The 16,210-nt window shown below is 36.1% G+C and overlaps 1 protein-coding gene across 1 annotated transcript in view; it reads left to right on the top strand.

Annotated features, from left to right (window-relative positions):
- The window catches only part of ANKS1B (ankyrin repeat and sterile alpha motif domain containing 1B), a 406,509-nt gene that overhangs the window by 189,717 nt on the left and 200,582 nt on the right, over window positions 1-16,210 (top strand). Inside the window, exons 13-14 of the mRNA XM_041409745.1 lie at window positions 5,143-5,723; window positions 7,621-7,693. Of these exons, the coding sequence (XP_041265679.1) occupies window positions 5,143-5,723; window positions 7,621-7,693 (654 nt within the window). The remainder of the gene's footprint in view (window positions 1-5,142; window positions 5,724-7,620; window positions 7,694-16,210) is intronic.

Below are 16,210 nucleotides of genomic sequence, written 5' to 3'. Positions count from 1 at the left end.
ATCAGGGAAAAATATCTGAGTCTGATGAAGCATCTGTAAATTATAACTCTCAAATACTGAAAGTGAGAAATGGTATTCCATAGAGTTCTATATATGTACCAAGAGCAACTGTGCTGGGGTGCATCAGTGTGAGAATAAATAGCTGATTGAATTGCAATCTGCTGCCTAAATACCAGTCTGGTTGTATATAAACTGGTGATAATAGCAATATGTATCCGTGGCTTTGAGATTATGGCACAACTGAATTTATTTGTAGTTCCAAATGTAAATGTTTTCCTTGTAACACAGATATGGCAGTATCACAGTGATTTTCAGAAGTAATCCTCTCAGATGGATAAGCTGTACATGCACTTGTAATAATGCTAAAGTTCTGTAGAAATGACATCTGTTTATGATACTATTTACAAGTAACAAGATAAAGTGGTAAGAAAAGCAGTATCTGGTAAGGAAGCAAGATCTCTTTCTGATGGCTTTTTTTTAATTACAAAAATAAATGTACTTGCAAAAAGAAAAAAAAAAATTACTTATAAGCTGAATGCTTCTCTCCACTGGGATTGAGTCCAAGAGCTTGAACTTCTCCTGTTCTCTTGTGTCCCCACCCTCTTTCCTAAAGTTCCTTCTCATAAAGCTTACTCTAATGTCTGGGAGAAGAAAAAGCTGTCTTTATTAGATGGCTGTTCACTGAGGATAAACCTATGTAATGTAGTTGCTTATATAAATTCTTAGTGCCAGTTAAGTTGGTTGAAATAATAAGAAATAAAAATAAGAATTAATAAATGGTTTAAAAGCATGGGTTTTTTTTTTTCAATACACAGCAATATTCAAAACAATAATTATTTTTATATGTTTAAAACCAGAAAATAATATATAAAATATCACATTTTTGCAGTGCTACTAAGCCTCAGGAGAAATATGGATTTCAATATCATTTTTCTTGAAGTTCATGACAGAAATATGCAGCAATTTAAAAAAAAAATCTATCTCAGAGATGGGTAATTATTAAAAGCTAGGATTTAAATTTTTTTATAAAGTTCCCTGTTTAGCAAGGGTATAGTAGTGCTATTATCCTGTGTAAAGCTTTTCATTCTTTAAGTTCTTGAGATGGAGAACTTGGATATTCCCATGAACAATGAATCTGCATTTTTAGATAATGGTGCAGTTTGAAGAGCTTATTTTGCATCTCACATTTCAGGTCTTAGGTCAACAAATACTGACTTGGAATAAGAAAGAAACATGTACTCTAGGAAATTATTTTATGATTATTTGTTGTATGGCTTATTTTTTTTCCTTCTATGATTTCTTTAGGACATGACAGGGAGTGATAGGCTACTGTACTATTTAGAGCAGTGCTATAGTCCATCTCTGTACTCTCCTTATTTGCTGAAAATAAAAGTATTAAATACTAACTGCATTAAGAAACTAAAATAATAATGCAAGTCAGTATTCAAAGAGCATTTAGCTTAACAGTTATCAGTTCAAAACCCAGAGGATTCTGAATTATAACTTCTTCATTAAACTGTTGACTATCTGGAGGATTTCTAGTCCATCCTCCTCTTTTGAGCAGGACTGTCATAGTGAGATCAGACATGTCTTTTCCTAACCAGGTCTTGAAACTGTCCAGCGGTGCAGATGGCACCACCCTGCATAACCTGTTTTAGGGCTGCAGTGCAGCATGCAATGCTGCTTGCTCCTTAACCTTCATCATGACCAAATGGATTTTTTTTTTCCCCTTACTCCTTTTTTGTTGCCTAATAGAGATGTGGTTTGCATTGCTCAAAATGATAGAGTGAAGAAGGTATAGCTGTAAGGTCTTTGCTTACTTTGCCACATAATTAACAAAGCTAAAAGTCTCTGATAAGAGTTTCCCTGTCTCTGCCAGGGCTTTTTTTACTCTGGTCAAGACAGACCAAAGATTACCCAAGCAGTCAAAAAACAAAGGTTGTCCAAATAGCCACTACCCATGTTCCTTGGTTTTTGAATGATGAATTTGACATATTAGGGTCTGATTTTTTTGATCTACTGAAATGAAGAGTGACCATGCTTTGAAAACATTCTGTGTTTAAAAATGTTGAATACTCTGAACAAAGAAAATCTTGAGGCATCTCAAATCAGATGCCCAAACATTTTTGCATTTTCATTATTATATCCTTGTGCCTAATTTTTCAAATTAGCATAATATCACATTACAATATCACCTCAGAAGGATACATGAGTTTATATTTGTGAATGTCTTAGACAATGGACATAATAAAAATTTGAGAAACTGTTAAAGAACTTGATATTCCAAGAAGAATTTAGATTCTTTGCAGTAAATATGTAATAAGACCACTCTTATATAAATCCCTGGAGATATTTAAAAGATGTGAAGATATGACACTTAGGAACATGGATTGGTGGTGGTGGTAGACTGGGCAGTGCTGGTTTAACAGTTGGACTTGATGATCTTAGAGGCCTTTTCCAAACTGAACAGTTCTATGATATTATGGAAATGTTGAGGAGCTTTTTCTTCATTAAGCAAACTTCATTCTCAACATTAAGTGAAATAGGATATTTTTGAAAACAGGTAGTGATCATATAAAAAGTGAAATAGAGTGCTTGCTAACACATAAGAAAATTAATGGGTAAACAAGCAACCTTTGTTTTAATTTTTCCTGACTTCCTTAAAGTATTTGTGTGGGTATTTTAAAGATGAAAGTTATACCTGAAGTAGAATATATGTACTTATGTGTGCACAGTACAGTAAGAGTTGTGAAAGATCAAGCTGAAAAAGGCTCATACAATATATTTGGAATCTTTGCTGCCACATTAACTATCGAAACAACCAGAATTAATGTTTTGATATGCTGTCACTGCAACACTGCTGGAAAGTAAGAGACACACACACACTTTCTGGTGCTCAGTACATATATTTACTGACCACAGGGGAATGGGAGTTCTCAGTAAGAACTTACTTTGTTTACAAGTAATAAATTTAGCAAAATCAGGACATGAGATGCCACTGGTTCTTGGCAGTCTGTACCCTTAAACTGTTTGTGTTTTGCCAGTTTTTGGCCAATACTGAACAGACCCATCTAGACAGTGCCCAGGCACAGTGCAAGTTTTAGCTGAGATCAGAGACTATTCCCAGGAATTATTTGGATGGACCAGCTCTGTCTTGAGAAGGAAAGTTTGACCTAAAGGTCATGAGCTTAGTAATTCCTTGACATCCTCATAGCTGTTGGCCAGTACTATTTAATAACATAGATGCAGCAAAGCTAGTAGTGAAATTCTTGCAATCCAGGTTCTGAAAGATTTTGTTTTTCTTGATTTATTCCCTCCTGGTTTAGTTTGTCCTAACAAAAACATTTATCTCTTCAGTGAGTTCAATCCACAGCTATGAGTTACCTGTCTGGAACATCAAAATAGGATTCAGTTCATGACAGATATATAAATGTAGGTATCTGGACACAAACTGAATGCTGTCTCCTGTAAGGCACTGGCAGTGTAGTTAGCCCGGTTAACAGAGGACAGGGAATGATAGGTTCCACTCTTTTTATTAATCTGATCTCTGACTATGGTGGGATCTAACATGTTCTTACTCATTCAGAAAAATGAGGTGTCTTAATCTGGAGCATAATCTCAGCTACTGAGTTTTTCACGTAAAGGAAAAGCCAGTAGTTATTTGCATAATTTATTCCTCATTTTGAATTCACCTTCAAAATTGCAGACATATGTATAAATCAGCAACTTTCAGAAATCAAAGAGATAATGTCCCATGTCCTCCTTTTCCCCTGAATTTTTCCCCTAAACCAATTTTTTCTGGGTTTACTGATGCCTTAAGCTCTGTCATATCCTACATTTAACCTTTCTCCATGACACCTCACATCCTTTTGGTTCCAAAATGTCTGAAGTGTATGTTCTAGTTGGTTGTTTCTCAAAGAAGAAAAGTATATTTTCTTAGGTTCTTGGAATTTTATCATATATAGAAAACCGTAATTTTATAGTTTTAGCTGCTGACTAGTAAAAGAGTTGATGAAGTTTTGAAGTACACACCAAAATCTTTCTTCTCTCATTAATAAAGTCAAGCATTGCTTTCTTTTAGAATGGATATTTTGAGCTTTGATTGGGGTTTTTTTTTGCCAGCAGATATTTTAGTTAATGGGAGAAAAGTGCTCAATATCTTTGCATATGATGTCATGATGCTACGCTAGATTCATTGTGGTAGCTACTGCTGTGCTCACAGTCCTACAGTTAGAGTCCATCTAGAACATACAACTTCTAGAAGGAATGAGATGAATTTATTTATCTTTAATGAAGTAGTTATAGAGATGTGACTATTAGTAGGGACACAGTTATTCTGACTAGAACATGCTGACTTAATGCCATGTTGATAGAGCAATGTTAACCACACCAACACTTCTAGTGAGGCAGCTCAGGCCTTCTTTTTTTCCCCCTCCTAGGTCTTTCAGCAACAAGCCATAAAAGAGCCATAAAATTTTAATAATCAACTCTAAACCTTGTCAAAGTAGTGCATTTTTCTGTGGCTGCTTTTTGTGTTTGAAAAGACTTGATTTTGTGTTATTTTTTCCCAATGGTTACTATTACTATTCTCAAAAGTTCCAGAAAATAAAAACACCACTCACATCTATTCCTTAGAGACTGTCAGTAAAAAGGCATCAAAGTGTAAATTCACTATTATTATAATGGCTATAAAAAGAAAAATTACTAAGAATACTCATGACAATCATGGTTCTTCATGTATTTTACCACCTACAAACTACCTACCTAATTGATCATACTAAACTATATAATTTGTGCACATTTCAACTCAATAGCAAATTAAAAGAGACATCATCAAGTTGATGGAATAGCAATGGCCTGTTTTTTCTTATAAATTTGTTTTTTCATGGAATTTATATATAGATCTGAGCATTGTTGGCTGTTCTTCTACCAGCAGATATTTTAGTCAGGATAAAATAGTCATATTTAAGATTTATTTTTTTTAAGAGAATAATAAATCAGTTCATGGCATAGCTGTCTTTTGTTTCTTTACACAAGAATGTACCAAGCAACATTAAAAAGTAATTTTGAGGGGAGTAAGGATTTTTTTGTTTGCAGTATTTTATCACCCTTTTATGTTTACAAGCTACTCTCTCATTTCAGAGCAACGTAGCCAGGGTGAAACATCCACTGAAAGTGAGCTTCCTGAAGGACACCCCGCTGAGCAGTTTGCAGGTTTACTTCATGGATCATCACCTGCATGTGACCCTCCTGAAAATCCACTGCAGCTCTACAGCAAAGTAAACCTGTGCAGTGGGCCACTGGAGAAAAGCATTTTGAGCAAGAGCGCAGCACAGCAGATACAGCTACGGAAAGAGAGCAGCTCTGATCCTCCTGTTAAGAAAAAAAAGCCACCAATTGTAAACAGAACCATATTTCATACTAAGAATAAACCAGCAGAAAATCATACCCTGGTTGGTGCACCAAGGATCAGTGAACAATGGGTTATTTCCACTGGGGGATTTGTGGAGCGAGCGTGCACGCTGGGCAGAATACGATCTTTACCAAAGACCTTACTGGAAATGCATTTGTGCAAAAATGTTTCAAAATCAGATTCTAATCTTATCACTCATCCACCAAATGATAAAAAAGCAAGAAGCAATTGGAGTGAACCCACGCCAAAGCCACAGTGCTCCAAAGGGAATTCAGAGAGAACACCTTCCTTCACATCAGAGTGGGAAGAAGTAAGGTTTTTTTTTTCATTGTTTAAGTACTGTGATCTTGTGAAGACACTGTTATTATTTTCAGTTTCAGAGACAAAATAAAAAGTGAATATTCCACACTGCAAACCTCAGAGTAAATGTCACAGTGTACTGCATGGGAGTTCAACAGCTGGCAGAAAATGCAAAGCATTTCTGTTCAAATGCTGCCCACTCAATAAAGTCTATTGTTTCCCTAGTGAATGAAAATAACCAGAAGTAATTCTGCAATTTTCTGTGGCACTGAAATTATTGTCTACTAAAGCCCTCACCGCTGACAATAATAATGCTGGTAAAATCCTTAGTAACTGTGCCTATTGTTTACCTATTTGCTAATTATTTCCACCATGGCAGAGCCCATCAGCAAGAGCCAGGAGAAGATGGCAGCAATGGACAGTTGATTGGGCATTCTACAAACCCTCCTTATGTATGGTATCCTCTCACTGGTGTGTAGCCTGTGTACAAAATGCTTGGCACATACCTGGCTGCTGTGTGAAGTGAGAATACTCTTATAGCAGCAATGAATTCAGGACTACTAAGAGAAATTTCCACACTGAATTTGTAGTGCACATGCTTGCTCATATGAGAGACTTTATTTTAGGTTTAGAATTCAATTGAAATTAATTTTTAGACACCTTATGTTTAATTCTTTTTCCTGTGCCGAATTTCAAGAATGTAAATGGTTCTTCCTAGACACAGAAGTACCCATCTCATTGAGGTAAATTAAGAGTGGGAAATGTTTGGATTTTACTGCTCCTACAGAGAAGTGAGCATTTCTGTTTGAAACTACTACAGTGGGGAAATTCATCTATCTCCAGGGTGCTATTGTGTGCAGAAAGAACCCCGAGTTTGTTTGATTATGTTGTTGGTTATTTTTCTAGGAAAATGTTTCAAGCTAACCTGAGTGTCTGATTTGATAGGGCATTTTAAGGCATATTTGTAAGGGAAGTACTCTCTTGGAGAGGATGTACTAAGGATATCAGGTTTTGATCTTTACAATTTGGATATGTTATTATAAAATCCTGATTAGAATCAGGTCCAGGTTTGCCTTTCTACATGGTCATCAAGGTTTGGTCTTAAAAAAAGTGCCATATAGATATGTATATATCTATGTATAAAGTATGAACGCTCAATCTGAAGATTCTGTCATAATTTCTGGACTTTCTTCTGTCACCATTGACTAATGCATGCTTTTCCTACTAGTCCTAATGTTAGGCTTAGTAAGTTTTGCTGTCTTCTTAGTCCACCTTAGCAACCTTTTGATGCACTTTTTGGTTTGTCCTGTTCTTACAGAAAATGAAATAGATACAGTGGTTTTGACCTAGTAAGTTCAATGTGCCTTAGAAACATGTGAGTAAGTTTTGGGATCAGTGCAGTGTTGTTTCACAGAGAACCTTGTTCTGTGGTATGTGGGGACACAACTATGTTTCATACCTATTTAGTGCCCTTGGGGCAGATGGAAAGAAAAGGGGGCTAGGAAATTCTCTGGAAATATTAATTGAACAATTGATCTAATTGTGTGTATTTTAAATACTTTGGAATATACAGGATATTTTTTTATTCATTAATATTACTGCTTAAATAAACCACTACTGGTCATACCTAGATGACCAAAGTCATCAGTATGTAAGGAACTCTACCATGGAAAAAGGAGTACTAGTCCCAAGCTTTAGTTTTTTCTAATATACAAAATTGCAAATCAAATTGCAGTCTCCAAATCAAAGTGGAGAAATTAATTGTCTACCTTTGATTTATGAATTTTTACAGTTTTTATTGTTTTTTCCTAATGAGGGTAATAATGCAATAAATCTATGCATGAAAATCTAAAATAAAATACTGAAGACAGGATCCCTCAATTGTTTCACTGTTCTCTCTTTTGTAGATTGATAAAATCATGAGTTCAATAGATGCTGGAATTAATACTGGACTGGGGGAGATGAAAGATCACACTACAAGTAAGGAAAAACAAGAGCTATTGTTTAATTTTGGCATAATTGTCTGTAGGGAAACTGTGGATAAGACATTGCTAAGTAACCCACTGTGTTGAAATCATTTGTAGATATTTGAATAACCATGAGCAGAATCTATGTTGTTTACTCTTAGAGATGCATTAGGCCCAGTGTCCTGGAGCTGTTGCTTTAAATAGCATATTGGAGTCATTAATGTTGTTTTGAAATCTTACGAGAGAAAATACTCCATTAATGTCTTTGTATTGAAGTCTTTCTTCGAGGGGAGTATTTTACAATCTGTTTCAGATGAGGTTTTGTTTGGAATGATGGAACTCTGAGTATATATAATGCATTAACTGCTGACACTTTTTAAAGTATTGTATTATATAATGCTGCTTCAAATAAATATTTGGCACACGGCTGAAAATGTTGCTGACAGACAATGATGGGAAAGTTTCAAAACCTCTGCTACTAAGAACCCTAAGTCATGCTTAGCCTGTTGGTCTGTCAGCATAAACCTGTGCAACTGTGCTGATAAGAATTTTTAAAGCATTTTATTATGTCTTCTCCCCAACTCATGGAGGGAAAACTGACTTGCATGTCCAAATAATTTAGTCCTGAGGCAAAGCTGTGTTACTCAGCTGTACTGGTACATCCCTGCTAAAAATTGCATTTGGTTTATATATAGGGCAGGATGTTATGTACCTTATCGCTTAAAATTTGGAAAAGGATATATTTGAACAACTGTCCATTTCACGGAGCATTACATATTTACAGAATGAAACTGTCTTATCAATTAAATATAATTGACACAGCTATTTTAACAGCAGCTTGCAGTGAAAAGGGGATCTAGGATAAAGAGAAAATAACTTATTTGAATGCAAATATAATTGCAGATAAAACAAGCAGACTCAGCTTATTTTTTTTCTAAAAAGAGTAAGGGGCTATATCATGAGAAATGCTAGGCATGTTGTTCTGGCAATCTGTTCTTTCTGCAGCTTGCAATGTTGGAAAACAGAACTGTTCACAGACAAACTCCACGTTAGGAGATAGTGAATAATTTCTGAAGATATTATAAATAATTCAGGATTTTCTGTGTCTTATATTTTATCATGGTAGTTGTACTGGGTCTGCTAGAGATGGAGTTATCTTTCCCATGGCAGCCTTCACAGTTCTTTGCATGGGTAGCTAGAAGGGTGTTCACCTGTCAAACACCCTGGTGCTTGCTCAGCACCAAGGCTGCCTCTCCAACATTGCCCCCACACCAGTGGGGAGAGGGTGGGCAAGACCTTGGGAGGTGGCATACCCAGGACAGCTGGCTCGAGCTGCAAAGGAATTTTCCATACCATACAGGGCTGTACTGCAATAAAAGCTAAGAAAAAGGAGCGGGAAGCTGGATAGCACCAGCTAATAGGAAGTAGAGAATAACTCTTTTGTTTTCCTTTGGTTTCACACAGACCTTTTCTTTTGCTGTATTGAACTGCCTTTATCTTGACCCAAGGGGTTTTTTTTCTGTTTTATTGTCTTCTATGCCCATGCTCAGGGCAGTGATGGAGTGGCTTGCTGGGCACCTGGCGTCCAGCCAGGGTCAGCTTCCCACAGCAGCACACAGGCACCAAAGGCAAAATCAGCTAGGCGGGGTGGGGTGTTCAGCTGTTGGTTTCTCTGGGTCTGGATTGAAGGCACCTGAGACAGTAGTTCATGTTCAGACTCAAGTGTTTATTATATCTTATCAGTAAAACAATCTCACTACTCTGAGTTAGGCAGCTTTTCATTAGAAGGCACAAAATGGCTACCAATCTTTTGTTACAAGGTCTTTTAAGACTAAACTATCCAATAAGAAAGGACACCTAGGTTATTTTCCCTTTTTACCCAATAACTGATCCGAAAGAGCCCGCAATGCAGACTTTTCTGCCCAATTACAAAATGCCACCCAAAGCCATGAAGAAGAAAGAAGAAGAAGCATGAAGAAGAAACCCAGCATGACACCCTGTGCCCTCCATATTGCTTCCATCCACAACATACTAAAAATCCCAGAACCTGAATTTCTCACCAAGTGATGCACCTACACTACTCACTATAATCTATTTCACACTTTTGTGGATTCTAGTCTATCTTGAAGACTAGGAGACTTTCTCCGTGAATGAGGGTCAAAGTCAGTGCCCCCCTGAGGGTCAGAGGAATATTCCTGGTGCCCTGGGCTCCCACAGTAGGGTAAGAAGCTGCAGAGCAAGTAAAAGCCATGAAATGGAGACAATAGCAACAGTTTGAAAAATTCCATATTTTAGTGATGTGTAAATACTATTCTATCTGTTCCCATGACTGACCACTACTTTTCCTTTTCTACTTTTTTAAGATCAGAAAATACCTCAGAACTCTTGTCATCAGCCATTTTGCACTTCTACTGCACACCTTATTTTTTCTTGACAGAGAAATATGGCATTTGGTGTTTCAACTCTTGCAAATGGCAGAGGATCTATTCTTTTCTTTGCTTGTTTTCCCAGAGTGGACATTGAATCCTTACTTACTGTCTATTCAGTGTGCAGCTTTCCCAACATGAACATTTTTTTTCTTTCCTGTCAACTCTTTAATGGTCTTTAGCTTGATTTCGCTCTAAATTAAGACATCGAGCTATGATCAATCGAAATAGAGCTATCTTTCCTTAAATTGTATCAGTTTTGCTTTACATACAGTTTGCAATAAAGACATGTCTTTCTACTATAGACCTGGATATATGCAGCTTCACATGTATGTCTTCCACTTTTCATTCCTTTTGGCTATTTCCAGATTCAGTCAAACACAATTTAGGCAGCAAAGCAAAGGGAACTGTTATTGAATTAAATGCATTATACGCATCAAACATATTATACTTCAGGTACATTATTTTTTATTATTTAAGTAATTACAAAGTAATAGGTTACCTAGGAGGAAATAAGGATTTCTTACTTCTCACTGCTAGCAGGCTTCTCCTTAAACATAGCACAACCAAAGGTAAAGATCTGACCTATGCTTAGGAATAAAAATTAAGTAGTATGGTATCACATAATATAATTTTGAAATACTTCATCAGTTTATGTATAAATATGAGGGGTTTTAGTTTTTACTTGAATATATGTGGAAAAAGCTTATCCAGTGAAGCTCTAAAATAATATTTTTACTGTTCAGAGTGTGCAAGTCAAAGAAACTTCTACTGTTGAACTGTAAGCATATAGATTACTGAGCACTGTATTCAGGCAACTTCACTTGTCTAATAACTTTTTAGCAAGTAGCAAAATTCCTTGTAGTACCAAAGAGTAAATGTAGCTTCCCATGGGTCCTTCATTTTAGTGTTTGTTTAGTCCTGTACTTCATGTTATACTTCAGTGTTTTCATGAACTTCTAATAAAAGCAAAAGTATCTAAAACTCAAGCACAAATACTCTGTCAGTCATGAACATAAAGAGCTTTTTATACTACCTAGTATCTCTTTCTTAGAGAAAAATATTTGAGAGAAAATATGTCATATGCTCATAATTAAATAGCTTTATTTAAAATTAGACAATGATGACATCTTGTGATGAAATTCTTGAATGGACTTGCCAGAACTTTGGCCTATATTTTCCTACTGGTGGTATCTGGAAAGACTTCTCTTAGATCTTCAGGGAAATCTCTTAAGAAGCAATTAGAGGAGCAATAAAAGGAGAGATTCAAAGCTCGTATGCTCACGAGGATTTCATCCACAGCATGCATTCAGGAACAAAAAAGTTAAAGCAGAGCTTTCTGTTTGGTAGCAGTACAGGTACTGGAGGAGCAAACTTAAAACTGCAGAGAGGAAGGTGACTGTTGATGTCCTCTGACAAATTAAAAGCTGGAGTGCTGACCAGGAAACAAGGAAGAATAACTTCATAACTGACAAAAACCCCAAACACTAGCCCAGGAATAAAAAATCCCTATTACCAAGAGGAAATAAAAAGTGCTGCTGGCTACTGATTCTCTACTCAAGTGATGTGGAAATATCTGTAACACACTTAAATTATGGCTGATGTGGTTCTTCAACGAGTCAAATTTTGCCAAATTACAAGAGATTGCACCAATCGTTAACATAGGATAAAGAATAATAATGCTAAGAATTGTCCTAGGAAATCAAAAGTTCTTGTCAGGCTCTGTGGCAGTGAATAATGAAGCTGAAGATTCAAGATAATACTGGCTCTCATCTCATGCCCAAGTCTAGCATCAGTCAGATACCACCTAAGTGTAACTCCTCTCTCCTGAGAGAAGTTTAAAATGAGAACCATTTGGCAAGAACAAAAATCATAACCTTAAATAAGGCAACTTGAACGTAGGTCTTGTCCCTGGGATTATTCAAAACAAGCTTAAAGAAGTGACTAGAGAAAGTCATGGGTCAGTTTGCAAGGTATCCTAGCTGTTTGCATGTTAATGATAGAATAAAGAGGAACAGAGAAGAAATAACTGAAGAGTTAATGATGAAAACAAGAATTAATTAGACATTATAACAAAATTTACTTTGTAGATACTTTATCATATCTATCACAATAGTAGTACAATCATATAGAAGAAGGGAAGAAGAGAGGAACTTTCAGTTTGTATTTCAAAACCAGTTGCTTTGAGATCTCAAAAAGAGGATTAGATAGAGCTTTTCAATATGTGTTGTGTCCAGGAAAGCGGTGAAGAATATATTTGTTCTTGAATCTTTTTCAAAGACATTAGACGTGATAGTAATTGGGGTTTTTAGTTGCCTTTTTTGTGTAAGAAATTACATTGATAGACTGCCCAGAGGAAAAAAAGCTGAAAAAGGTAGATGTCAACAAATTCAGACATTTTATTTTAAGAAATATATCAGGCACAAGTTTAAGACGAGTCTGTAGGGTTTTCAACAGAAATCTACAAAAGACCATAGTGCAACCTTCACCAATGTGAAAAAAAAGAAAGTGTAAATGACCAGCTGAGCTAAATTTTCATCTCTTCTTCCACTTTAGGGAAAATGAGGAAAATTTCTCTTGACTAAGCATGGTGGAGTAACACACGTGTGTAGAGACGCGTCAGAAGTGCCAAAGCACTCAGTGAGAAGCAACTAGCAAGATTTAATATAACATAATTATATTAGTACATTAATAGAAGAACAGAGAAATCTTCAGTACCTTAGAGAGCTCTTGGAGGAAAGGAAAGGGTGCATGGAGTAGGAGCAGAGAAGGGAAAAGCACACGGTGATTTTTTATAACACGAGTTTAATGTAGAGGTTGTCGGTGAACATGTGACATGCACAGTTAATCCTAGAGCTAATACCTCAATTGTAGATAAGGAAAGAACAGACTATATAGGTTAGGTTTCTTAACTGTCTGCAAAACTTAGGCCTGTTAGTGGCTTTCTGTGAGATTTCATGGGGGATGTATCAGGTACCAAAAAACTAAATAAGAATAACATAGAACTTACCTTTAAAAGAGGAAAGGGAAAAGAATGTGGGGAATTATTTTCAATTAATAAACAAGTCAATGAACAGATATACTACTTTAAGTAGCTAGAAGAAATACTTAATAAACAGTATGGATTTCCCAAGAGCAAACCTATTAAAGCCATCTAATTCCCTTCTAGGAGTGGATAGGAAATATTAGGTAAGGGAAAAACAGTAGATGTCCAGTATTTGGACTTCACTTAGGGTTTTGACACTGTCTCATCTGTTTTTCTTGCAAATTAATTAAGAAAGCATAAGCTTGATGAAAGTAATGGTAGGTCAGACAGATTGATCTTATTCATAATGTCTAAATTCAGACTTCTGGAGTGTGGGCTGCATTGAGCACACCTGAGCCATTAATGCTGAGTTAGATAAGCAGGCACTTTTTTGTTGTTGGTCATCATGTTTAAATGTCTGAAGCGTGCAAAATGGCACTGGTGCCTTAGAGGAGCTCCTGAGATGTAGCTGTCTAAAACTACCTAAAATGAATCTCCCTCTCTTCCACAGGACAAGATTATAAAGGTGATGTAGTGAAGCATCCAAATAGATTATTATTAGGAAGATTGTAACTTTGGTTACTTCCAGTAGCATCTGCAAAACTTTTGAATGAGAACTTTCTCATTTGCCAGAATGAGAAAGAATAACAGTTGGGATAAAATTGACCTTGGCTTGAGTCTATTTTACAATGATTCTGTGACGACTATGATAACATGATTTAGAAGGAACCTATCTACAAAGTAAAATAAAAGAAAAAAACACTGCAATTTCATATTTTCATTGCCAAATTATAAACAATTTTTTTTCCAACAATAAGAAGTCTTTCAAGACGTACACAGCAGTAAACGTCTGTTAGTTGGAGCTTGGTAGCTGTTTGCAGGTGTATGACTCAGGGTTTACTTATATTTGCAAGTCACTTGGAAGGGAATAATCAAAAAATAGTCTACTCAAAGAAAACCCAAACTAAAATGGGTAATAGATATCATATCATCATCATGATTAAAGCTAGAATTGTGTCAAATCAGTACAGTTAAAATAATGAGTAAGAAAATAATTTTTGAAAGTCATTCCACATCAAAATAGTCAACAATCATTTTAGTTCTTTGAGAGAGTCACTTCTGTCAAATATGTTCTAGCACATGGAGGGTGATTTACAGTTTTATAATTCTACTGATCATAAATTTTATTTTGGATGCTGTCCATAAATGCACTAAACAGTTGCTGTGTGTATACAAGTCAGGATATTTTTGGTCAGCTGAGAATGTACCTACCCTTGAATGCTCTCATTGTTCCACCTAGAGGCACAAAGGGTAGAGTTTACTGAATTGTCTTAATTTTCTTGATCTAAAATTTTAGTTTGAAATATACTGTCAAGCCTTTTTCTTACAGATTAGATAAACAAAGTTCTTATTGCATTTAGGAAGATTGTATTTTACAGGGTTTTGTGTTGCCCTTTTGTGAGAGCGGTGCCTTTTCCTGTGCTTGGAGATAATCCTAGCTCCACTTGCAGCATCTGTGCCTTAATATCAATATCAAGACTACAAACCTTGCTCAATGACACAGCCTGAGTGCTTGCCTTTCAAAGATTAATGTTGCTTTTTACTGGAAGGGATATATGAAACAGAATCACACCACATGAAAAAAAAAAAAAAAAAAAAAGACTTTCAAGGAAGCTAGCAAATCTTGCGGAATATTTACTTTAGCAGTATGTATCCTCATGTGTACAGCTTCAGAGAGACTCATGAGTTGGCTCTTTTAGGGCTGCTTTGAAACCAGAAGGACTCTGGAACACTGAAGGCTATGCCTGAGTTGACTGTACTAGCTGTATCTCATTTGAAAGCAGGACTCCACTGCATTCTGCTGTATTCAGAATAAACCTACAATTCCACTTTATGTCAAGTTTTTTGTACAAACAAGACCTTATTGCTTCTCAGTGTGCCCACTGTATGTTTGTGTTTCAATGTCATGTAGTTCAAACTTAATGCCAGGGACTGACAGTAAGTCGCAGAGCACTGAATTAGAATACATTTTGTAGTGTTCTTTCTCAAATCTTTCATTTCAGGTTAAAAGTTGTAGACAGTCATCATACAAAAGTTATTTTCTTTGTTTATTTACCTTCTCTACTGATACAAACAAGGCTATTATTGATGAGTTCTCCTTTGCAGTATGGGGAAAATTTTAAGACATTTTAGTTTTCAGATTTGTGAGGGAAATGAATTTGAGCACAAAGACTGGGAAAATGAAATACATGTGACTTCACCAGCTTAGGAAAAGACGGAATCAGGTGGGGCCACATCCAGAAAAGCTGACTGAGAAGAGTAAGGGTTCATGTTGCACCCTGTGCAGCTGTAAGACAATTGAAATTGGGCAAAACCCTTGACTGCCTGAAGCTACATGCTTTGGTTTCCTCTCTATCTTTCCCCTGTTCCACTGCCACTGCTCAGACTTGAAGCCTTCATCACCCCTAGTGTGGTTCTGCCTATAAAAGCTAATAAATTAACTGAAAAGTCAAACTTTCTTTTAACAAATGAAGCCTTGTTAGGCTGGCCCGTTTCTGTTTGCTGCCATATGGTTGCAGTTTTGGCAAAGTGGTTTTCCTCCAAAGCTGTTAATATCCACCCTCCTCCAAGAGCTGAAAACAGATAAAATATAAGTACTTAAGGCAGAATTTTAATTGGATATGTGTAGGCATGTTGGCATAAGGCAGATTGCACAGTGGTACATTATAGACTTAAAAGTATATATTTTTTTGTAATTTAGTTCCTGTTTTGCAGCATTTACCTTGTCCTTTCTAAATCTCCATTTGGTTAAAATAAGATCTTTGATAAAGTGGACTTAATTAATAGAGTTTAATAAAATGAGCCATAAGTTTCTCACTAAGAAGGACACCTCTTAAACTTACAGTTTTGAACACATAACTATAATTTTGCAATAGCAAACCAACACAACCAGACAGTACAATAAGGATAACATCACTTCTTTCCCAACTTCCCTTTAAAGCTAGTATGCTGTGCAAAAAGACCAAAATACCTGTATTATCATAGATGGCAAAAAAGACAGAAGGAACCTGACTCGGTA

Source organism: Onychostruthus taczanowskii, unplaced genomic scaffold, assembly GCF_017590055.1.
Source record: "Onychostruthus taczanowskii isolate IOZ18803 unplaced genomic scaffold, ASM1759005v1 scaffold31, whole genome shotgun sequence".
Taxonomy (NCBI): Eukaryota; Metazoa; Chordata; class Aves; order Passeriformes; family Passeridae; genus Onychostruthus; species Onychostruthus taczanowskii.
The sequence above is the reverse complement of the archived record's forward strand: the minus strand, read 5'-3'. Positions and strand labels throughout refer to the sequence as shown.